Source organism: Poecilia reticulata, chromosome 6, assembly GCF_904066995.2.
Source record: "Poecilia reticulata chromosome 6, P_reticulata-male-v2, whole genome shotgun sequence".
Taxonomy (NCBI): domain Eukaryota; kingdom Metazoa; phylum Chordata; class Actinopteri; order Cyprinodontiformes; family Poeciliidae; genus Poecilia; species Poecilia reticulata.
Genome location: NC_088835.1, coordinates 20,691,220 through 20,717,082, shown reverse-complemented (window position 1 = coordinate 20,717,082; position 25,863 = coordinate 20,691,220). Strand labels below are relative to the sequence as shown.

At 38.2% G+C, this 25,863-nt stretch overlaps 1 protein-coding gene and 1 long non-coding RNA gene across 3 annotated transcripts in view; one reads left to right on the top strand and one right to left on the bottom strand.

The window, feature by feature from the left end:
* The window catches only part of LOC145551993 (uncharacterized), a 112,861-nt gene extending 111,876 nt beyond the window's left edge, over positions 1-985 (bottom strand). Inside the window, exon 1 of the long non-coding RNA XR_014087906.1 lies at positions 879-985. This is a non-coding gene — a long non-coding RNA (uncharacterized LOC145551993). The remainder of the gene's footprint in view (positions 1-878) is intronic.
* On the top strand, positions 622-25,562 carry sema3e (sema domain, immunoglobulin domain (Ig), short basic domain, secreted, (semaphorin) 3E). 2 transcript variants are annotated; one of them, XM_008411252.3, is made up of 17 exons: positions 624-1,797; positions 11,462-11,622; positions 11,922-11,981; positions 12,589-12,708; positions 14,260-14,353; positions 14,553-14,669; positions 15,432-15,574; positions 15,658-15,772; positions 15,860-15,929; positions 16,001-16,145; positions 16,466-16,691; positions 16,820-16,911; positions 20,542-20,583; positions 20,833-20,999; positions 21,287-21,357; positions 21,600-21,733; positions 22,991-25,562. In XM_008411252.3, exons 1-17 carry the CDS (start codon positions 1,665-1,667, stop codon positions 23,483-23,485), a joined length of 2,385 nt encoding a protein of 794 aa, XP_008409474.2. In that variant the 5' UTR covers positions 624-1,664; the 3' UTR covers positions 23,486-25,562. The 2 variants fall into 2 exon arrangements, with proteins under 2 accessions (XP_081464273.1, XP_008409474.2); XM_081608147.1 differs by having other exon boundaries at positions 622-1,797; positions 15,658-15,929.
* The last annotated feature ends 301 nt before the right edge of the window (positions 25,563-25,863 follow it).

Genomic DNA, 25,863 nt, shown 5'->3' with positions numbered 1-25,863 from the left:
TCACAAAACTAATAGTTGTTTGGGAGCAAAAATCGTTGTTTTGGTCCCAGAAGACAGCCAAATATCACCCACATTTAAAACTTAGGCTGCATCTTCAACTCTTTTTTTTTTTTTTAATAAGCGAAAGACCTTGTAAATTTGTTGTACCTTGTGTGAAATTGTAAACCAAAGTTTAAAACCATCACATGCACCCTGTAAACACTCACTAAAAATGGAGAAAGAAAAAAAAAACTAAATTAGACAGATTGTGGTGGCAGGCAGATCTGAAAGGGAAAACAGTGTGATGAATCAAAGCAGAGCACATGGGACACAAGGACACACCGATAATCAGGTTTAAAAGGACTGACAAGTGTGAATGATGTGTAGGAAAATAAACAGAGAGGAGAGAATAAATGAGTAGGAAGATGAAAACTTTAATCAAAGAAACCTTCTGCTTAAAAATGTGTGGAAACAGTGGTAGTAATCATCCACATGGAAACAAGCACAAAGGGGAATAATTGAAAGTGAACAAAGTGCCAGTTTGCTTTGGCTGAGGTCCATGTTGGTGTGGCAGGAGCTGAAGAAAAGAGAAGGTAGTGACGGAGGAGAGCAGTGGAGGAAAAGCAGGGGGTGGTCTGTGGACTGAAATGGGAGGCAGCATTTCACAGAGGAGGGAAAAGTCCCTCAGAATGGGAGAGGAGCTCTTAGCACACAGCTGCCCTGGAGGGAGAAAGAGATCTTAAGACAGTCTCGAGGAAGACGAAGGAACATTTTACCCCTTCTGACTGATATAAACTACCCACATTGTCAGCTACTTTACTCCCATAGGCTTTCTCCCCACCCACACCACACAGTGGCAGGTGGCCTCAGATCAGCAGATGTGGTAGAAACCATCTTACCTGACTGACAGAGGTTTGGATCCTCCCCGATTACTTGAGCAGGCAACAGAGTTAAGAGCTGAAACCTCACTTTGCTGAGAGACTGCACGCCAGGCACGAGGCTCCCTACTCCTCCCCTCTACCACTCTGTCTTTTACTGGGCTCTTGTCCAGAGAATGACTGGCCCCAGCGGACCTGAGAGGAGGATCACACGCTGAAGACACAGAACAGCAGCTCTTTACTCTGCAGACTGGGATTTTACAAATCAGCAGCTCAAACACCTATATGGGATTCAGAGACTGGCTTGTAATTTTTCCACTTTTTGCTTTTTTTTTCTTCATCAGATCATAAACAGTGGAGCAAACGCTGCACTTGCTTGACAGCTAAAAAAAGCAAAAAAAAAAAAAAAAAAAAAAAGCAGACGGACTGACATATGGACAGAGAGCAGTGAGCACTGCGGCGTGAATGTAGCAACTGGACTTCTCTTCTCTCTGGTTGCTAAGACCAAACAAGGATAATAGCCAAAGCACTATCCTTTCCACCAAAGGTAGTGGGTGGATGCAGCTTTCAGCAGGCTGCTATAGGGGAGAGCAGTCACTGCATAGAGGCTGCCTGTATAGCTGATCGACAGAGTGGTGATTCTGAGAAAATGCACTGCTACCTTCAACTACACTCTTCTTGAAGACTGAGGACTATCTGCTGTGTTTAGTGGATATATATACAAATACCTGTGGAGTTTCAACATTTTTTTGGACTTTGCTGCTCATGCTGAGTGGACACAAAGCTTTTTAACCTAATGCCTATAAAATGCTTATCTTAGAGATCATGGCAGGATGGATAAGGTCTGTAAATCTGTCACTGATGCTGCTGTGTCTTATTCTGCTGGGAATGGCTCACACTAAGCACAGTATATACCCAAGGATACGACTCTCCCACAAAGGTAAAAATGCACATACTCTGTGTGTTTATGTTTTATGTTCACCTTAAGCATCACATATACGTGTGGTCTAAATTTAATACCTGTGCTGCTAAAAAAAAAACATAGATTAACAGAGTCTGAAGTGAAAGTGATTAGAATTTATATTGCAGTTCCCTCAGACTGCAAACTGAGAGTGGGGTGGGTGTAACAGCATTATTTTAAATAGACCCCTGTTACTGACTAATTCTGAATTCACATTTTAAATAACAAAGGTTAATAAAAAAAATGTATGACTAAAAAATAATATTTTCTAGGTTAGAAATAGTTACAATAAGACTATTGGTATGGACAATGTGGTTTCCCACCTAGGTTGTCCTTCAGACAGGAGTAGCATTGAAATTTAAGGTGGAAAAAATATTAAATTTTTCAGTTGCACCTCAAGTAGTGCTGCACATCGCTGCTGATGAAAGACTTTAAAGTTGGTATTGGATTAGATTCTAATGTGCAAAACTAAAAGATTCTTTCATATCTTATTATTATTTTGCAATTTCTCATTTAAAATGTGATATATATAACCAACCATTTTACTTTTTTTTTTTTTTTAAACACAACTGATGCTTCCGTGGCCTCCTCGCAGTTTGTTTTGGTCTCTCAGCTATGGTGGCTGACAATCCACAATGTGGCTTTCTCTCATGCCATACTGGCAGAGTGACGGAATATATTTCTTTTTCCTTTTGAAATTGGAATGTGTCTGTGACTAAGAGACAAGTGTCTATGTGCTTGTGGATGTTTATTTGTGTATGGGAGTGGGTGATTTGGATGTGCATGCACTGGTATGCGAACTGATTGCTGTGTATCTCTTTAACAATAATGAGGGTTTTTATCTTTGCAGATAAAAACTCTTGAGTAAACACTGTATTTTTCTAAGTTTCCTTTGATCTCTACAGCAACAGGAGGCGATAATTCCACATAAGCCTGTTAGTCATGGTTGGAAATAGGTGTGGAATTTGGACGGTCTGTAACTCATACATATGCACTCGGAGAATTTAATGCGAGTTGACGAGTCTTGTCTATCAATAGGGAATTATGTAGGCTATGTAATACAATGCATTGCAGAATTCTTTTTCACATCACCAGTGCAATTATGAAATTAACTAAGGAATTAAAGTATATGTATAAAAAGAAAAAAAAAATTCTTCTATATTTAGTGCATTAACAATATTAATCACACAACTGCCTGCATGATTAGTCAGTATTGCCACATAAATATCAGGTGTGGCTATAACTTTCATCTATGATCCGTTTTTTTTTTTTTTTTTTTTACCTACCTGAGGGCAGAGCTGCCATGATGATTGACATCCCTGACATGTTCTGGCTAGCACAGAACACCAAGAAAAAAAAGAGAAAAAAACAAAACCTGCACTTGGATCCTATCATTATGGAATGATAAACATCTAAAGTCCTAATACAAGCCTTATGGGTTCCTCCAGTTATATTTGCACACATCCGTCGGTTCACACAAACTCTTGCATACAGACATAGTTAAACACACCGGCAAAAGCAAAATTGTGAGAATTCTTTGCGCGAGGCGAACTTGGATGCAGTTCAGCACAGATGAAGAGAAATATCTAAGTATTCACCTATAGGCTTGTGAGACTATTACCATAACATCTGGTACCAAAAGCAATGGTGGTGGTGGTGGGGGGGGGGGGGGTGAATCTCATCTTTGAATGACAGCATTGTTAATTTTGTCAGTGCTGATATATTTTTAACCTTCTCATCAGGAGGGCCAGCTATAGACCGGGATCAATAGTAAGGTCAATAAAATATGACGTCAGCCATTTCAGTGCCTAAAACGGCCGCACTGTGCAATATTTATCTGTTTTTTGATGGGAAAGACACTTTGCACATAATGTAATAGTAACAATGCATATTTTTGTTACCTTTTTTTTAAAAATCTATTTACCATGTTTTGTGTAGATGTCTGGACTGGTTAATATTATTTTGTGTGCCTTTAAAATAATTTCTGCCCTGGCCACTACTTTATTTTTTTACACTCCCTTGTAACTCAGGGCTGTTATGTTAATCACACAGAGTATTGAGTTACAAACTCTGAAACCACAATGTCTTCACAAAGAACTGACCTGAAGATTTGACTGCCCAACATCCAAAGACTTTAAACACATGCCCAAAGATGTTAATACAGCTTAACTGCTTGGACATTTAGCCAATCAGACTTCTTAAATAATGGGTTAGTACACTCTGCAATGCCCCTGCGGGGATATATGTTCACAGTCCAGCAGAGATAAAGAGACACTGTTTGCTTTGTGTTATTTTCATGCCTTTGAACAGAGGTCCATATGATTTGAATTTGCATCATTCAGGTTTCTTGGCAGCTTATTTGAGATCACCAGGCTACAGGAGTGAAATAAGATCTTGTTTTAGAACAGCCATCAATTTTGCTGATAATGAAGCTGTGGCACAACTCAGCATGTGTCTGAGTATCAGCAGGCTGCAGGGTGGTGCTCAGGCTCAGATTTAATGTGCTGCCTCTACAGCCTTGCTATAATGTTACCGAAAACTACTAAAAGTGAGACGGAGGTTTTGATAGTTACAAAGGCCTAAACCTTAAATGAAAAACATTTTATAGTTTAATATTGAGAGTAAGTGACTTAAAAAGTGCCTTGTGCTTAGTAGAGAACATCTTCATGACACATTTGTTTTGTTTATTTACTGGTCATTTTGCACATGTAATTTACATGTATTCACACCCAAAGAGTTTTAGTATTTGCCTTTATCCCAACCATAGTCATGGGATTGCTTAGAGTTATTTCAGTTTGATCAAGCTAGGTTTCACTGGCACAAATTCTTATATTCTTATATTATAATAACTAACAGAGCATCAATGTTCTAAACAATGAAATTGAAAACAAAAACATAGCATCCTTTTACTACCAAGACATGTCACCAAATTTTCTAACTGCAGTTTTAAAACAGCTCATCAGTCTTCAACAGTAACAGGTTTGGCAAAGTAAGTGCTACATTACTCTGTGCTTCAAACAATATAAAAAAAAACTCATATTACTCTGACATGTTCTCTGATATCCTATTCAGAGGATGTGGTGACACTTTTATACAGTAACTTTACACAGGTGGTTTAAAACGTTACAGACCCATATAGTCATGGGTCATATGTAGTCATTTCATCAGTCGATTTGACCAAAGCAAGATCAGAAACAAGGCTGATGGAAATACAGAGAAATACGTTTCTAGAAAATAATATTAAATCAAATACATAGTGTTGACGTGATTTGCTTACCTATGAAGTAGATAAAGATAAAATGGCTACATGGGACAATGAAAGTAGGGGTATGAATTGGCAAATGGGTGAGTTGACCCACAGCCATTTGTTTACTCTGTTAATCAATTTATTGTATTTATTTACCTCTTTGGTAAAGTAGTTTTTGTGAATATTCAGAATATTTTCTCTATACATGATGATTATGTTTTTTATGTAGTATTCTTTTCAGTAATATATCCCGGATAAAAAAAGGCTTTTGAAATTATAAAACATTGGCTTAGATATGGACCTTCCACCAAACCTAGTTGTTTAATGATTGCATTTTAAACTAACATCATCATTTAATAAATAATAATCTCACAAATACTCTCTCTGCCTAATACATAAGCAGTATGTAATATATATGTTCATGTATCTATTTAGACTTTCATTTACTTCTAATAATTTTAAGAATGCTTGAGGCTAGAGCTCATGTGTACGTTATGCATTTGATTGTGTAACCGATACACACTTTTTCTAAAATCAACAAATAATGGTGCCGATACAAACAATTTATCTGATCACGTTGGTAGAAACACTGATTCCCAAAGCAGTGGTTGAGAGGTTTTTGTTCTCAGCATTTCTGATAAAACTATGAGTTAGACAAAAAAACTCCAAGGTACATAAACACAGGGATTACTCGGGTGGCAATTACAGGTGTGTGAAGCCTCTCTTTGAGCTGTAATTTTAGACCTCCCTCTCCTGAGAACAGAAAGCTGTCACTATATATTTTTTACAACCCCCAGACCTTGGGGCTGTAGGTAATTTGGGGGAAACCAGTATGCATGGAGCAAAATTAGGGTGGGAATTTCTATTACTCATTTCTTCTAATGTGGCAGGTGAGGAGTCCAATTAACTTTATTTCATTCATGAAAAGAGGCCTACGTTAAAGGCACATCACCTTGAATAATGTCTAAAACAAAGTGTTTCGCAGACATTTATACCAAGCATGTGGAAAATGGAAGATAAGCTGAAGTTCAGATAAATACCAACCAGACAAAACTAAAGTAATATTTTTTTACCTTCTCCTTTATCTTCCCAGCTCAGCTTTGTGCCCTATTCATTTTATGTGTGTATATCTCAGCTACACCTTCTCCCTCTGTGTTATGTTTTTGCTCTACTGTTTGATAATGAGATGTCCAGAGGGGTAGGCAGCTTGTGAATGTCTAATACCTTTTTTGACCTTTTCTCTGTGCCAGGAAGAGGAAAAGGAGTCAAGATTTTCCCATAATAAAGTATTGGGGGGATATTCAGGTCTTCAAAGAGAAAGTTGAATTATCTACATTTGAAAAAGCATTAAAACTGATAAAGGACCATCAGATAGAAGTCGTTCATTGTTGGAGTGATACATCAATGGCAGGCATTATGCCTAATGTCAGTATTATTGTCAAATTTGTTGTTGATTACAATAGCTAAACCTCATCTGCAGTCATATCACATCAGACCCACGTAATAAAAATGTGGGAGAAGTTACCCAAATGCCTAGAATATCATTTCATTACCTACAGCAGACCTTGGCTAACACTCATGTGAAAGATCAAAATTGCACATTCAGAAACAGACTGCAAAAGTTTGACTTACAGAGAATGCAGGCATCCAAATTTTTTGGAACAATATTCTTTGCAGAGATTAGTCTTAAACTGAATTGCTAGGACACCAAAATAAACAGAAAGTTTGGCAAATAACCTTGCGCAAATTGCAAAGCACAGAGGTGGAAAATTAATGGTTTGTTGCAGCACCACCAGGACCCCACACTATCATAGGCTCCTATATCACAGGGTGCTTAGGAAAAATGGAAAACATCTGAAAAAAAAAAAAAATCACACCTGACGCAGAATTAGACCCAGTAATATGATAGTTACAAAATTTTGCAAAAATTATGTTTGGCAACAAACTCGGAGAGTTCTGGCGTTGGAACGTTGGAAGCACCTCCTCACCATTACCCTAATCATGAGGTCCTCCCAAAGATTTATATGTGCAACTTAAATGCCAATGTTGTGAATTATTTTGCTTGCAGCTGAAAGAAAATCACACACAGGACACAAACAGCCATGGACCAGGAGGTGAACTTGGTTAGGAACTTAAATACAAGCAATGACTGTATTAGTATAACTGATGACTTAAAACTTTATAATAAGTGGAGGAATTATTCTTAGTAAGTAAAATATGAGACAGTATCTCACGTGAAGGCATGTTAAAAAAATACACTCCTCACACTATGTGTATGATAATTGCAATGTTTCATAAAATTGAAAAGTGACGTCTTGGTTTCTAACAACTGTAACAACTCAGAGGAAAAAAAACAACTTTACCATTTCTCCCGTCCTCCATGTGGCTTTCATTTTCCAATGTGACATCATCTCCCTTTTACACAAGAAAATGTAAAAATAAAGGGCATAACATTTAGTCACAACACCCAGCAACAACCTCATGAGCTTCATGGTTTCAATCAGACCTCTGCGCCACAAGGCAAGGTCTGCTTGTCCGTGTTTGCACCTTCAAACACCTCATCACCCCACTCAATCTCTTTGTGGCCTCGCATGAGTCAACACACGCAATAGGTAACCATATTTGAAAGCACATTTAGCTGAAAGTCTCAGAGCACTTAATCCAAGTTTTATTTCTGGGATCAATTATGTACTAACCACTCCCTAAAGGTGGAATTAAAATAGAAAATCTAACGGGCTCTAACGGTATCTGTGGAATGATAATCATGAAGGGCGGTACGGTGGTTTTGGTGGTTGTAACCGTCCCATGATGAGTTCTACAGTTTGAATGACAATTCTTAATGTCTTTTTTTGCAAGGAATTTGTATATTCTTGTTGTATCTGCCTGGGCTCACTTTTTAGGCTAACAACACAAAGGTGAAGTTCTGAAAAACTCAAAAGAGGTTTTAAGGTTTAATAAATCCCAACCTCCGCTGTGTATTTTAGGCTACACTTGGATGCTGCTGGAGAGCCTATGCCCGTTCAAATTTAATACTCCCCAATTGTTGCAAAGTGCTGTTTTGCAACATGGGTAAAGAAGAGATCAGAATGTTTATTTTAATTTTACTTAGGCAAATCTACTCTAGCATCTGTCATTGCTCTACAGACAGCTGCTGAAAATCCCTGTCTTGAGGCAGTCCCTTTTCTCTGTGATTTCCTTTTGAAATGGGATAAGAGTGAGGCCATGTGTCTCCATGGATCAGTGGTTGATGGAAAAAAAAAATATGCCAGCCTCCCCTTCTTGGCTTTTCAACTCATGGCGCAGGAGCCTTCGCTGGCTGCAGATGGTACAAATGACAGGAAATAGGCAAAGAGGAATGGGAGAAATTGGAAATACCCTTTTTTTCTTATTCACTATGATCAGTGGCTGCCTGTTTTAATGACAGAGGAGAAACTTTCAAAATACTGCTCTGAGTCATCTGTGAGTCCGACTGTGTAATCAAGAGATCTACCTGTTGCATTTTAGTAACATTGATTACCTATAATTACTATAATAGGCACATGTTCTGTTTCACTTTCTTACAGAGGGCAGAACTTTTCATTTTCTTTGACTGTCTTAGAGCAACAAAATACAATCTGCTGCCACTTATTTTCGTGACAGACATGCAGATGGAAAAAATATATATATATTTGACTCTTGTTGTCTTAATTTAAATATCCACCTGAGTGAATCGTTTGAATTGATGGAAGCAAATTAAAACTTCCAAGAACAAAGAGGTGATTGTTTGAGAGCAAAGTTACGAGTGGTGTCCTTGATACAAGTTCAGCTCAAGTCAAAGAGGAACTAGAAAATAGAGACATCTGTGTGTGAGAGAAACAGAGAGCTGTTCTGTGCGTGTGCGCGTGTGTGTGTGGATTCGATAATTACAGGAAGCATGTCTGAGCCTTGGCAAAACACAACTGCCACATCCCTTCTGTCTATACCTCCTAACCACCCAAGACCTAATGCAACTCAAACAAACAGTCACAGTCTCTAACTTAGACATTTTATTAGCAACAAAATATACACAGTCACCTCCTCCTCTCTGGACACCTAATCCCATTCTAAACAAATAAACGTCTGCACTGACTGAAGTGTGGTTGCTTTGCATGATCTACAGAATTAGAATAAACATTCTTTCCATCTATACCACAGATCATGTGTCACTGAAAATATACAGATCCAAGAAAAACAAATCACGCAATTACTCCTTTGAAACCTGCCCTGCAGGAAGCCAACCTCGTTTTTTTAGGAAGTTGCTGAATCTTACTTTTGTCATGCAAATACATATGCATAGCTGACAGTGTTTTGCAAAATTATTTTTTAAGACATTACATGAATCCCCCAAGTTTGTCCAACTAAGCCAAACTGAAGCAACTACAGGTAACCTGAGCACAAAGGCCAATGTGTTTTAATATGCCTGAGGTCTCACAGGAACTTATAACACACACCAGATTCCCCTTTTTTCTTTTATGAGGGAACTGAGTCCAACCCCATCATGTGGAAATTAAAGTCTTTTAGGTCAATTCAACCCAGAGGAAGGACACACCTCTGGTGGTTTAAGGCTTAGTTTATATCCATCACCCACGACCTTTCAGGAGCTTAAAAAAAAAGTAGGGAGGACCCGTCTGCCAAATACAGTCATGAAAAGAAAATGGGGTGTAGGTGTACGGCTGTGACAAAAATGCATTAAAATGTCTCCTTGATATGTTTTGATGAGTGCATGTGTGTTTATTTAATGACATACCCCCAATGTGCAACTGCTTCCATTTCAAAGTGGGAGTGGCAGTAGATTTAAACTAATGACTGAAAAAGAGACTGGTGCAGTTTCCTGACAGATAAAAGAGCTTTCTCACAGTTAAAAAGACCACAAGACGAGAGCAGAGTAAATCAAATATACAACATCTTCCCAGAATGATGTCCTGCTGTTACAGTGTCTTTTCTGACAGAGTCCTAGACATGGGGTCGTGATCAAACCTTCAAAAATGCTAAGAGGCTTTTAAGGTTGGCTTTGAACTTAGTATGCTTTAACGTATAATGGCGAACACATAGCTAAATTCAAAAATAGGAGACATTTGTGCAACATTCAACGATAAAACTTAAACATAAAGATGTCAAAGTCTCACTCTCACATGGTTAGAAATAATAAAAGAAAACTAGGGATAATGTGCAAGCATCTGTCTGTCTATCCATTGAAATACAGTGATCATACAAACAGATTTAAATAAAAATGTTTTATTCCTTAATTGTAAATGGATTATACTTTGACTTACCCAGGACATTCATTGTTGCTCTTATTGGGCTAACAAGCATTTTCAAGTGACACATTGAAAATGCATAGTTTAGCATAGCTGAAACCATTTTCCCAAGAAAGTATTATGAATCCCTTAATATTTGAAGTTCTGAATTAATATGAATAGAAACTCCTCTTAAAAATAGTTTTTGGCATATACTAATTCGATTAAGCTTCTTCTTAAAACTGATAATATATGAAATTGGAAAATAAAGAAAACTTAATTTAAAATACATAATGTCAGTTTTCATGCAAATTTATATTTTTAAAAGGGAGCACTGCAATATCAACTGTGTTACTTAGTTATTTATTAAAAGATTCATTCATTAATTCATTAATTCATCCATTCACTGCCTCTATCAACTTATCCTTGCAAGGTCACAGGGCGGAGAGCTGCTGTCTATTCACAGTGGTCATTTAGACCCTGGACAGGGGGCCAGTCCATCACAATGGAACACTCAGGGACACAGTACAACTATCCATGCGAGCATACACACGCGCGCGCACACACACAAAGGAAAGTTAGAGAGACCAATTACTCTAATAATCATGTTTTTAAACTGTGGGAGGATGTTTATTCAATTTAACAAATGTTTTCTATTTCTGATTAGCTCAAAACCCTAAATATCGTATCTGACCACTTGCACCATAAACTTCAACAAACAATGTTCCTTCATCTTCCCATGTCTGTCTAAGACTCTATTGCATTTTCAATGGGACATATATTCTGGACAGAGCCTGTCCCATGTTGATTTAAAACTGGTGATGCTAGATGGCGTCTCATTTGTTGGGTCTTCAGTCTGTGTTCCTTAATTATACTGCGAATGTTTGACGACAGTTTCAACAAGTAACCTTTCAAAATAAGCAAAATTAAATTACAAAATTAAACAGCGCTATATGTTGAGATAAAATGCACAACTGGATGTAAAAACTATAAACTTGTTGTAGAAATCTGTAATCCCTAAGGACTGAGTGTTATTTATTGGCATTAAAATGATCTGTGATTGTTTCTCAGAATGCTGCACATTTACCCTCATATGAAATTAATAAAGTAACACAGTTACTTTGCATGAATGTCCACGCAGAGCTTTGGCAGACGAACAGGACCTGGATCTTCCAGGGACGTGGAATGCCTCTTCAGCCCCAGACCATGCTGTTGGACGAGAGCCACCAAAGGCTTTATGTTGGTGCCAAGAATGCTTTGTTCTCCCTCAACTTGGACAGAGTGAATGCTCACTACAGACAGGTGGGCAAGGCTTCTTCTGTGTGCTGGGTTTCAAAATGTTTAGGTGATAAACCGAAACTGGCCATACATATATGTGAGAAAGAATTCTCAGATTTGTGTTTAAAATTAACGTTATTACTATGCATGACTTTACATTTTGAAGGATTAAAGTAGATAGATATATTTTAAGCTTATCAAATATGCAGAAAAAAAATCTACTGTTTTTTTAATACAAAGTAAGTATATTGCTATGCTACTTTGCTCACAACACAACCAGTGGAAAAATGTGCAAATATGTGGACACTGTGCTTTTCTTTCAGATTAACTGGGCGAGTACTGAATTTCAGATAGAGGAGTGTATGATGAAGGGAAGGGAAAAGGTAAGGAATGTCGTGGTAAAGTTTTGCAGCGCTAAATGTCTACTTGGCAAAACAGTTTCTTGATGGTTCACCATCAAGGCCTCAGTCTTCTACACGACTGTCACAGGTTCAAGTCCCGGCCCGTTGACCTTTACCGCATGCCTTCCCTCTCTCACACAATCCACCTTCCCGTTGACTCAGCATCAAATAAAGGCCACAAGAGCCAAAAGAAGAATATGCATTCCGATGATGCTCATTTGTGAGATTAAAAGCACCTTTTGAAAAATGACAACCTTTATGCAGCTAATTGTCATTAAGGCTACATTTCTGTATCAATATGTTTTTTATTGGTCTGATGTAATATTCTAATTTTAAATGTCATGTATTTATCAACTGTGTGACCTGTGTATAGTTAGGCTGCATAATGTGTTTCACTTAGTGGTAACGTTCTTGACATAAATAGATTTTTCAGTAATATTCTAATTTATTGGAAGGACCTTTCTGTTCAAACTATGGCACTGATTATGCACTACAAAATGTTTTGCCCATTTGATGTTCCCATTATCACAACCCACACCTCACCCACGGCACAATGTTTACTATATGTTTCATGTCTCCATCTCAACAGCCTGAATGTGCAAACTACATTAAAGTCCTGCAAAAATACAACCAGACCCATTTGCTGGTCTGTGGAACAGGAGCCTTTAATCCCATCTGTGCCTTGGTCAAAGTGGGACACAAAGGGCAGGTGAGTGATGAAATGGAAAAAAAAAGGCTGACTATTTTATTGTAAATAGTCATATGTCATAAATTGTATTGCTTGAACCCTAGCTGGAAAGTTCTGATTCTGTTTCAGTGTAGAGCTTTTAAAACACTTAGCACACCTTGGACTGCTGAGCTATTAAACACTGCACATAAAGTATTCCTTTACTAGTACATGTATCCATGTACTTTGCACAAAGGATGTGACGTGATGTGGAGATGGAAAAGACACAGAGTAAGGGAAAGAAGAAATATATTTTTGAAGAAATATATTGGTATTTGGCTCAGAGGTATTTGGCTCAGACCCCTTGTTCATATTTTTAAAGGCTGCCAACCCAACTGTACAAGTAAACAAGATCAGCCCAGGTGCTGCTGCTTTCTGCAGAAAATAAATTTCAGACAAGAAAAGATTCATTTATGTTTACTTCAGCATGTGAATAGCACTTGCTTGTCTTTCATGGAAAGTAATGTGCAACCAAAACTGAGTGCATGCATCAGCGCCAGCATGTATGGACAGAGTATGACACATATTTCCCGCATGTAAAAAAGCTAGACAGATTAAGTTTGTGTCTACAGTGTTTAGGCAGAGGAGAGGGGGGGAAAAAAAGCTTTCCACCCTGCACACTCACACTTGTACAATAGGTCAACTAAACAACACTTAGCCATCATTCAGCTCAGGAATGTTCACTGCTCAGCATAACTACATCGATATGGCTGATTAATGGGCGTATTGGAAACCCCCCAACTTGACTTCTCTTCACAAATCTTAAATGTGGCATACAATATTACATTTAGGTCACAGTAGGCATTAGCTCTGAGATGAATCCTATTTATGTTGCCATAAATTACAGCATGATCTACTGCTATTGATCAGGTCAGACACTGGCTGATTAGTAGTACATTAACGCCTCCGACATTACAATTAAACAAAAATGTTAATATAAAACAATCTAAGCACAAAACAACACCGAGGTGCATCTGCGTGGCAATTTTAGCTTTACTTTTAAGAGATCACCCTCCTTGATGGATGAGTTTAGGACAGAAACTAACTTGTGTTGCCTCTATATAGGCAGAGCACAGTCGAGCTCTGTGACCACTCATAAATCAAGACAGAATGTGGCATTACAACACTGACATGCCAGAAACTGTCAAGATTTTTGAGGTGGCCCACAGTGTGAGTTGTGGCTCTCCATGGAGCTCATTTTGTGCGTGTGTGTGTGTGCACTTCAGCTGCCTGCAGAGCAGATGAGTGTGGATTCCACATCAATGAAAGGGCAGAGGGAAGCTGGATACACACTTCTATGTGAAAGTCGTCCATTCGGTCATCCATCACTTTATTCCTCATCTGCCTCTTCTCCTTCTCCATTCATCACTTTATGATCCCTCCTTTTATTCTGCCCGTTCTTTTATTCCCCACATTCTCTTCAGGGACTGGTTTCACTTATGCTGGAGGCGCTGCTGCTTAGCTGTGACGTTTATGTTTGTGAAAATTTTTATGGAAATGACTAAGTTCATATTTTCTGTGTTTTGCCCCCAGGAAACAATGTTTGCTGTTGAAGAGGAGAGTGTTACAAGTGGGAAGGGGCGCTGTCCATTTGACCCCAACAGTTCTTGCATGTCAACACTTCGCAGTAAGAATTTAATTATTCCACTTCTAATTTCAAAATCAATTGAGCTAAAAGCGCAACTTTTTAATTTCCGTCCACTTTCTGCAAAGAACTACTTGCCTTCTCAACAGTAAATACTGCCACCTTGTGGTCAACATCTTATCAGTATTTCCTCTTTTTAGAAAATGTTTGCATTCTTTCTCTCTTTTTCAACATTAATTAGGAGGAGAGCTCTATATCGGCCTGTATACCGACTACTGGGAGAACGATGGTGCTTTGTGTCGACTTAACAACCACACCTACACACGCACCGAAAGAAACGACAGGCAGCAGCTCAACGGTTGGTTTCAAAGTAGTTCGTATCAATGAAGTGGATGGAAAATACCACATAGTTTCTTCTTTTTTAAAAAAAATAATCTTAAAAGTGTAGTGTTCGTATGTTTCCACTCCTTCCAGAGTGAACATTGAAAATTACATTTTGCTTCAACAGTACCTGGAGCTTGCCTGCATCACCCACGTACATTGTTGTTCTTTGGAAGTCGAACTATGCCAGTCTCAAGTTTTTATCAGTTTTTAACAATTTTTTTCAAGAACTGAACAGTATTTATAAAATTGACATTGCAATTACTTCCAACAAGTTCTACTGTGCCTGTTGAAGAAAAGCATCCCCGCAGCATGACGCTGCCATTGCCATGTCTTATGGTCCAGACAGTGGAAAATTTACTTTAATTGCACACAACATTTTGCCTGTATGGTAAAAATAATAATAATATAACTAGATTTTATTTTTGGACGTCCAGGTAAAATGGGATGAATACAAGAAAACACCAGAATTATAAATTTGAAAACTATTCCTCTTTTCTCCATTCACTCTACTTTGTGTTGGTCTATCACATAAACTTCTAACAAAATACATTGAAATTTGTGGTTGTGACATAGCAAAAACGTGGAAAAGTTCAGTGGGTATTTATACTTGTACAACATTTTGTAAAAGAAAAACAAAACAAACAAAAAAAAACATAGGGCTATTTGCTCTAGTCATTGCATCATTGAAAACGTTTTTTCATTCTGCTTTTTCAACGATAAAACATTCTTTCTCCAGAGCCCAAGTTTGTTGGGTCAGCAGTTATCCCTGACAACGATGACAGAGATGATGATAAAGTTTACTTCTTCTTCACTGAGCGGGAGACTGATGGAGAAGGAGTGAACCGGGGAATCCTGACCCGCATTGGGCGTGTGTGTGCGGTGAGAATGCCTACGCCACAGAAACGTATTTGAGCATAATTCAGTCAACTATAACAGGTAAAATCACAATGTGAATCTTTCAGAATGACCAAGGAGGACAGCGAATGCTGGTAAATAGATGGAGCTCTTTCCTGAAAACTCGCCTCATCTGTTCTGTGCCTGGACCAAACGGCATTGATACACACTTTGACGATCTTGGTAAGAATACAGCAATATGCCTTAACTTCCATCAGAAATGGAAGTTAAGGCCAAACATCAAACTCGCTTTTGTCTGTTTTCTTTTAGAGGATGTGTTTGTGCTCACAAAGAAAGATGAAAAAAACCCAGAAATATTTGGCCTCTTTAGCACAACAAGGTGAGTAGAGGACGCCTTCAGAATTAAACATACATTCTCCATCAAATAACTCATAAAACCTTCTTCTACAGTGCTGTGTTTAAGGGCTATGCTGTATGTATGTATCATATGGAAGACATAAGAGCAGCCTTCAACGGACCATTTGCCTACCGAGAGAAACTTGAGCATCACTGGACACCATATGAAGGCAGAGTCCCGTACCCTCGACCTGGATCTGTGAGCCTTGAATCTTTTATACTAGACATTGAATGGATGTAATTACCAGATTCACTCTCAACGCTCTCCATTTCACCCAGTTTGTGTTCACAATAAATGTCTTGTCAAGGGAACAATGTTGAAAGAATGTTACCCAGCTTTTCCAAATGTCCAACTGTTGTAGCTGCGTCAGCGGTTCACACTAGGATAGTCTGAATCTGACTAATGAATTTCTTTTTTCTTCATGCACTGCCAAGTGCTGACGCAGTAATTAGTCTCCTTTTGTCTGCTGTTAAATCTCCCCTACTCTCTTTATTTCTGTCAAACCATCTCACCAACAGTGTGCCAGTAAAGTGAATGGTGGAGGTTTCTCCAGCTCAAAGGAGTTTCCCGATGAGGTTTTGCGGTTCGTGCGCTCTCATCCTGTGATGTATCGCCCCGTCCTTCCACATCACCACAGACCTATTCTCCTGCAGTCAGAGCCAGGCAGAAGAAAGCTGACCCAGATTGCAGTCGACAAAGTCCAAGCACAGGATGGACACTACCACGTTCTCTACATTGGCACTGGTAAAGCACACTGGATTAGATGCATTTAAAAACCACCAGAATGTAACTACAGCATTTACATTACATTGTCTATAAAGCAGGGGAAGAAGCAAGAATACAATTTAAGATTAATTGTTTTCTGTTGTTAGATGACTCTGTGGTTTTGAAAGTTATCACCATCTACAACAAAGACACAGACACAGTAGAGGAGGTGCTGCTGGAGGAGCTGCACATTTTCAAGGTACTTCATATTTCATATGAAAAAACCTTTTCAAGCTAAATGCATATAAACTTGACGTGGCTGTGGCATTTGCCTGACTTATTGAGATAGGAGGTATAAGTCTTACTTCAGCGGCACGTTGACCTGAATCATTATTCAGGACAATGGTTAAAAAGAAAATATTTAGTTGTTCTTTTATGAGGATGTGACTGGGTGCTTGTGTTTAAAAGCAAAAAGAGCTTTTTCTATTTTGCTTGCCACAAGATGATTAGAATTAGAATATAACTATGCAGTGATGAAAAGTATGTACAAATTAGCTACTATTTCTAGACAAGTTCTGCTATCAAATAAACTCCTGAGGCATGTGCAGTCTGCAATATAGAACAGGCTGTACACTGAGAGGAAACCCAGTAGTTTGATCATTGGCCTCTCTAACAAGCATGTTTTACATGGAAAGTTCCCCTTAGCAAAAAAAAACCAACAAAAAAACAAAAGAATTATGTTATTGCATGCATGATGGAGGAAAAAAAACTCATAATAGATAAATGCGTGGTGTGTAAACGAACACACAGCACACACTTCACACACTTCACACAGTTCACAAGTCAAATTTAAATTCAGGACAATTACTATTCTAGTTAATCATGCTGTATTGCAGCATAAAGCAAGGAGGTGTGTGTATGGGGGGTGGAGGGGGGTGGGGTGTGCGTGTGTGTGTATGAGTTTGTGTGTGAGTGTGTTTGACAGGCCTTTAGATCTTCCTCTTATCTCTGATTGGAGCTCAATATTTTTCACAGATTTTCTGTATTATATTATCACTTTTTTGGTCAAAAATGGGAAATAGGACACTAACAAATGCTAAGAGACTAATGAAAACTTACCAGGAGTTCTAAGTTTGAGATAAGTTTGAGATTTCCTGGCCAAAAAGAACTTTGTTGTTGCTCTTACCACCTTCAGTAAGAGGACACATTCAACTGTCATTATGAAGTACGGACAGGTTTCTAACCTTTCCAATAAATACAGCAGTCCTGTGATGACCTCCAGGGTTTGTTAGAGAACATTAGTAAACAATCGGTCACATGAAGAGTAAAAAACACATGACAAGTTAAGGATAAGTGGGGATGTTTAAACAATTTACAATTCTAATCTTACTGATCACTTAAAGAGCTATGGACCCACATTAGACACAAATTCCACCAACAGCACTTGTCCGTACATGTAGATAAGTAGGTCACTTAAAAATTAAGTGTCTTGCTTATCAGGAGATGAAGTTGGAACCACAGCCACACCACATTTGAAGCAGAGTTAGATTTTAAAACAATATCTCAAGCTTTTGCATTGTCTCATCCATCTTCTGTAAAGGGGATAGCAGAAGAAGAGCAATCAGCTGGCTATTCACTATCAGTTAGATCAGACATATCTGGTACTCTTGATGCATCTTTGTTCTATGTTATTACATAAAAATGGCAACACAAGACAAGATGGCAGCGTGGGTGGTCTCCTTCGTGCTATACCTGCTTGTACTTTGTGTGGTTTTCCGCATTTGTACTGCACTCTTGACAAACTATGTCACTGGGGACTCCGTCCTCCACTCCCGCCTCTACACCTGGAAAATGTTTACTTCCTGGCAAATAAAACCAACAAGTCACACTTTTTCAGACTTCTGTGGATCTACTATCCTCTGCTTCATTGTCCTTGTAGCTTTTTAACAGCACAAAACTAATAAACTTTCAAAATGCAGACAGCATATCAATTGTCCCACAGAGGATGAAAACACACTGGACCACTGCTAAAGAGCACATAAAGAACCATGTGGTCCCACATGTAGTTTTAGGATCCCCTGGTCTCTCTCTGCTTCATCTCATCCTAATTTATAGACACAAAGTGAAAACCTCTAATTCTGGGGTTAGAACTGTTAGAAAGTGGATTGAACTGAATGAAACTGATATCACAGACCTGCTTTGACTGCACAGCCTGGTAGGCTTTTATAGTTGCAACAGCTTATCTGCACAAGCTAGCTGAAACTGTCATCGTACATAAGTTTTGTGATGACATGTTGATGCAGTCTAAACTCTTTTGCACATATAACAACAAACCGTGCTTTACTCTGACGTTTAGAGAGCTGTGTTCGACCAAGGATTTTTTTTTTACATGAAGACTTGCAGCAGTGAGGACCAGGCAAGAAATAAACTGACCAGGAAGATCAGGGCAGCTAAGAGCTGGGAACCTAAAGTGATAAGATAAAAAGCAGCTTCTCAGCTAATAACCCAGCAGTAGTTTGGAGGAGCTTGAATAACATTAAGTATTCAAGCCCCCAACACTGTGGTGACCTCCCCCCAACTGGATCACACAACCTCACCGGCTTCTTCTGCACATTTGAAACAAAGCCATACTTCCATCTTATTCATTCACAAAAAAGAACTACCTGCACCTTGTCCCCTCCAATCCCAAGTCTGCAATACACTTGGAACTTCTCAAGGACACATATAGGTTTCATATTATTCATTTCAGTTTAATATGTACCACTCTTTCCACAGAGTTTGCATGCCCAAGACAGGGGAAACACTTTATGTTAGGATACCTAACTGGAAACAATACCAGTTCACAGAATGGTGCGCCTCCTCGTGAGCAAATGTTGACAGGCGTGCACTTTTTAGTATAACATCTGTCTAACTCAAAGCTGGTGTTGAGTTTCAAGGAACAGGAGTGGGAGGGGGAGGCGAGGAGGCAAGCGCTCTCGCTGCTGACGCTGCACATCCAGAGACATGGGCAGAGACAAAGCGTCGGCAGGAAAGCTTTTGTTTAAAACGATAGAAAAATGTCTGGGTGTCGAATCCAGTCATGGGGAAACGTGTGGGTGTTAAAATGCTCACAATCCCCATGGATGGGATGCCTGAAGCAGGACGAAACAAATGGCCTGAGATATAATATGATTGATTTAGATCAAATCACTCACATGCTAGAATGGCTTAAATCTATCCTATTGAGAATCTCTGACAAAACTTAAAAAATATGGTTCCTGGATTAAAACTTTAGTGTGAGCAAGACACATTGCACAGAAGAATAGTCAAAATGTATAAAGCTGATTGAGACATTACAGTAAAAGCTCTATAAAATATTCACCCAGAGATGAAAATGAATACCCACATTTTAGATGTGTACTTGTAAAGGATGTAGAAAACCATGCAGTGTTGTTTTTCTTCCACTCTACCATTGCCGCATAGCAAAGTACCTCAAGAATCACTTCATGTTGTTCCTGAAAAAACACAATGACTTTAAAATTTTCAAATACTTAAGTTCGAAAAAATTTCAACAATATGAAAATGCCTCACTTGATATGGACCTATGAAATTTATGTAAAGTTCAATGGTTGTAAAACATGCGCTCATTGGAAAAAATCAAAATAATTAATTGGAGCCCTAGAAGACTCAGGGCCCTGCATTGTTAGCCCAGAATATTATTGATTTTGCATGACATTCTACATATTAGCTGACAATTAGAAGTTTCTGCTAGTTTTAAGATTCATAAATCTGGGTGACAATTATGGAAGAAATCCTAGAAACCTAGAACCTAGAAACATTATTTATATTATACCATGATTATACTATTCAATTGCATTTTTAAATACAAAATTATGCATTTTCTTTCCAGGTCCCAGCTCCAATCAAAGAGATCATAATATCACCTAAAAGGGTAAGATATCCTATGAATATTTAGCGTGCATCTATATGCAGTTGCATAGTTCTGCCACAAGATGACAACAGTGGAACAATATGCACAAGACGGCAGCGAGACTATTTAAATGACCTCCAGCCTATTTTAGCCTCTACCTCTATTTTTGGTTAAGTGACTCAGTTGAATGAAAACAAGACGAAATAAAAATGCAAAGATCTGATTCCAGAACAACTAATTAGCTGATGATCTACATCTTTGGTTCCACAGCAACAGCTGTATGTCGGGTCAGAAGTCGGTGTTGCACAAGTCAGACTACATCAGTGTGACCTCTACGGTTCAGCATGTGCTGACTGCTGTCTGGCTAGAGACCCATACTGTGCCTGGGATGGTCTCACTTGCTCCAGATATTACCCAGCTGGGGTTTACACCAAGAGGTAACAGTTCACACACTAACACAGCAGATGAAATAAAATATCATAGTAAATCTTCTTGCTTAAAAGACAAAAGATTATGATCTTGGTTTATCAAATCATTATCACTCACAGACATGACAGTCAGGTGTTATGTAAGGCCTATCAGTATGCACTTGATCCACCATGTCTTGCTTTCATCTTTCCCTCCTTCACTCTCTCGCTTTTAATTTCTGTGTTTCAGTTTCTTTCATCTATCCCGCTTTCATCACATGTTAAAAATGATTCCATCTTTGGGTTTCTTTTTGCAGCAGACGATTCAGGCGACAGGATGTTCGCCATGGCAACGCCGTACAGCTGTGCAATGGACTGCAAATTGATGGTTAGTGTATAAAATTGCTGTGAAATGTGTTTATACGTGTGTATGAGGTCTCAAGAAGGAATGTCTTCATGTGCCATTTTAGTTGGAGGTTACCGTAAGGTCAGTGTGCTTGTACCATGGCAGAAAAAAAAACAATCAGCTTTACATTAGCCACATAATGAAAGTTCGTTGCAGTCCATTGCCATCAGTCCTACCTCTCAGTCTTTTATTATATGTGTCTGTGTGTGTGTGTGTGAGTGTAGATGAACAGTGGCAGAGGGGTGAGGAGAAGCTAATGTACAGCATTGAGAGCAACACCACTTTACTGGAATGTGTCCCTCGATCACTTCAAGCTAAGGTCATCTGGTTCTTGGAGAAAGGAGGGGAAAAACATGAGGTAACCATTGTTTTTTTTTTCACTAATATTTTGGTATTTTAGCTGCTTGATAACATTTGTACAACTTGTTTTTCTGTCAGTGCAGTGGTATTATGTGTCTGAATTTCAAGTAATACATACTGGTGCATTTTCATAAATTACAATTTGAAACTTAAACAATTTACATTTAAATTGTACATAAAAAATCATATTTTAAAAGAGAATTTTAATGAAGTAACATCAGCATAATTAAAAGTATGACAATGTACTAACAATACATACACTCAGTTATTAGTTGCGGTTCCAGGAATTGCTGCACTAGTGCGGCAGTGCATGGAGGCGATTAACCAGAGACTCTGCTTAGCTATTAAGAAAGCCCAGGTTATTTTAATAGTGGCCTTCAGTTTGTGTCTGGTGTCTTTCATTATTAACCTGGCAATATATATCAAATCTGTGAACTTGAGGTCAAGTAAGTTTACTGGACAAGGTCACTATGGTCAACAAACCAGGCATTGGTAGTATTTTCATATACTGATGTCTATGGTTCCAGAGTGGCTTAACACAAGGGATTGAACATTTGTAGCCTATTTCCTGGATATATCTGCATGGCATGCAGTGTGTGTTTGCGCTTAAACACACACTGCAGGCAATGGCAGTGGCAGAAGCAGTGACTTCTGCCATAATCCATTTTGTGAATCTCCGTGAAACATATTTAAAGGCTTCACTTTACAGTCGTCTCAAGGATGCAGTGGCTTATTCAAAAATGTTCTTCCAAACATGTTCCTTCCACAAAGAAAAATGGAAGAAAAAAAAAAAGAAAAAAAAAGGTTTCTCTTTGAACCAATTTTTTTTAATAAGTTGAATTTAGGGTGACATTTTGGACGTACTTGTAGTTGTTGATATTGACTTTAGGCATCAGTAAACAGATATATTCATTATGGAACATATTTTTATGAGAAGCTAAACACTACAAACAATTTTATTCTGCTCCACTTTTCTCAACTCCAACACATTATCATTGACATAAATATCCATACAATTAGATTAAAGATCCTACTTTTTGTGATGTGTACTCTATAGGACAACAGAAAGAGTTCACAAAAAACATGAGTCATTGTATTGAGTGAGCTGATTAAGTGCCACCCTTCCTTGACTCTAAATGTAAAATAGATTTTTCAATTATAATTCTTCTTGGGTGAAAAGCTAATCCAGTAGTAGTGCCATGTATTTCTGAATCCCCCTCAGCTGAATAATTACTTTTTTTTTTTCTTTGTACAGGTACGAGGTGATGAACGAGTCATCGTGACGTCTCACGGGCTTCTGTTCTTACACGTGAGGAGCTCTGACGCTGGCATGTACGTGTGTCAGACTGTGGAACATGGATACGTCCACACATTACTGCGGGTCAACCTGCATGTGCTCCGAGAAGAGATTCTTCAGACGGCAATGCACAAGCCTAACAACGGAGAAGGAGCTTCAGCTCAATGCCACTCTATCCTGCTCCCTGCACCTGCCCCCAGCGTCAACCCTCGATCTCTGCAACCACCCTCACTCCCAGCATCCAACTCCAGGCTCTGGTACAAGGAGTTCCTCCAGCTAATTGGTTACGGTGATGCTCAGAAAGTGGAGGAATACTGCGAGAGAGTGTGGTGCTCTGATAAGAAACGCAAAAAGACCAAAAGGAAGTATGTTTCTTTAGGTGGTGAGAAGAAAGGAAAAGGAAGGGGAGAGGAGAACTCCCACAGAGCTCCCAGGCACACTTTTGACACCTGAGGACAACAAAGACTCACTACACTTAAACACACACACACACGCACACTGTGTAAAGTTCATACTCTGTGTTTGCACCATCTAAGAAGTATACGCTGTACGTTCAACAAGAGCTACAAGAGATAGAGTAGCAGATTGCCTTACAATTGTAGCTGCATTTACCACCGAGGTCTTTTATGCTTCATTTAAAAGTCACATCTTGTCTTTTTCTGTGATGTAACCCTGTTATTTACTGTAGACCCCAGAGGAACACACACAGACATCACCATTAGCACAGAAAAGAGACTCTCATGGGAAAAGATGGACAAAATTGTGTAAAAAGTTTCCTCAGATCAGTGAGACACGCCATGTAGGCTGATCAACCAGGACCCTGCAAGACTGCTTCAGCCTTTCTCAACACTTCACTGAGTGGCAGTAATGACATTTTCTGTAAAATATGAGAAAAGAAATTATAATGTCAGACATAATTTTTAGTTGCATGGTAAATTATTTTCTTTATTTTTACACTGAGCTATTTTGATGTAATAATGTCAAAAACTGGAAGACAGATTGTTGTTCTGCTTGTATGGTCATAACACTATGAGTTGATAGGGTGAGACCGTAAGCAGTATGTGTGGTTATAATGTTCACTAGAATACACAGTTTAACAAGATGTTTACATACACAGTATAAGAAAGACACACAAACCTTTTCCATTGTGTACTTGTTGACATTAAATCAGTTTAAACTTTTCCTGTTTTAGTTCAATTGGGATTTCTATTTGCTAAATGTTATAATTTGATAATAATGAGAGGTTATTAAAGATAATTTACATTGCTTTCTTTAAATTCAGAAGTTCACTTAAATATTAGTATTTGGTAATAAAACATTTCATCTGTATGACTTTCATCAAATGTTTTGAGTATTCTTCAGCAAGCCTTTTACTAGTTTGCCAGAATTTACAACTTTTTGTAAGCAGAGCTTACAAAGTACAGGCTTTATCAGATTGTTTAAAGTAATAGTATTATTTGTGTGTGTAAACTTTTGATTTTGAAGACAGCAATAAATAACAAAACAAATCTGGCATTTAGCAAATACAACTAACTTTAGTAATCATAAGAGACCTAAAATGTCAGAAGTTTACTTTGCTTGAATAATAGGCAGTAAGAAAAATTGTTCAGTGTCATATTATACAGTGTTTGTATTTATCTAGTAACAACTGTTGCAATACCACTGTCATGGGTATTTTGAGGCATGTTTCAAATATAACTATGCCCCCCAAGAATACAAATACTATTTATGCACTTGTAAAACCTATTTTAATACATAAAACAATGATCTTACCAGTGGATTTTTTTTATTTATCTACTCTTACCACTGGTACTGCTGAAGGTTTAGTCAAGTGAGTCAGTTGTGCGTATTGTGTTTTGTATTTGGTTTGAGGTTATTTTTGTGTAGATCTGGTTATATCTATGTAATCAAATTGTAATTTTTCCTTCTCTTGTGACGTTTTGTTCCTCCTATATCAAGTCCCCTTTTGATTGACAAACCATCTGATGTTGCAGATGAGAGGCATAGTTATCACAAGTAGTTAAATCATATTTTCCTCTGGGAAGAAAAAAAGAAAGAAAGAAATGTTTCAGCAGACATTCAGGCATCTCATTAGCAAAACAGAAGAGATATGGATATTCATTTGATTCTAAGATGATAGAATCAACCAGATGTTTTGTTTGAAAGCTTGTACTAGTTGTGCTCATTTCTGTACTCAGTAGGATCATGTATGCCTTTTCTCAGTTTGTGCATTATTTATTGATTTCTATCTCGACTGTTTTGACTGCATTTAAGGGGTATTCATAATGTGGTAAGACAACTGTTACATACCTGTCAAAAGCTTATATCAGCATTATATTCCTTAACTATTCCAATGGTAAAACCTCAATATTGTGAAAACTGTGTAGATTTTACCCTTAAAATGCCTGCAATTAAAAACAGGACTACTCTTCTTCCTTGCTGTTACCTGGTTTACAGAAAGAATTAATAAAGGATGTTCTAAGCTCATGCACACATATAAAGAAAGAAAGAATAAAAACAACATGCTTTACATTCTTCCGTGTTCCCATTACAGTATCGACAATTAAGGTTTCTTTGGTAAGTGAACAAACAGAGTTACCACTAGATCTTTTAGTTACTGGCTAATTTGCAGATCCAACAATTCTATGTCACGGATAGAATTGATGTGTGCAAACAGTCTGTAGAGTTTGGATTTGAAAGTTTCTATTTCTAGTTTTGTTAAGGTTCAAAAGTCTCAGTGTTGGATGAGCTGCTTATTCAGAGTTGACTCTGGGCAAGAGTGGACACATTATGTCAAGCTTGTCTCTGCGTTTTCCCTCTTATGGTCTCAT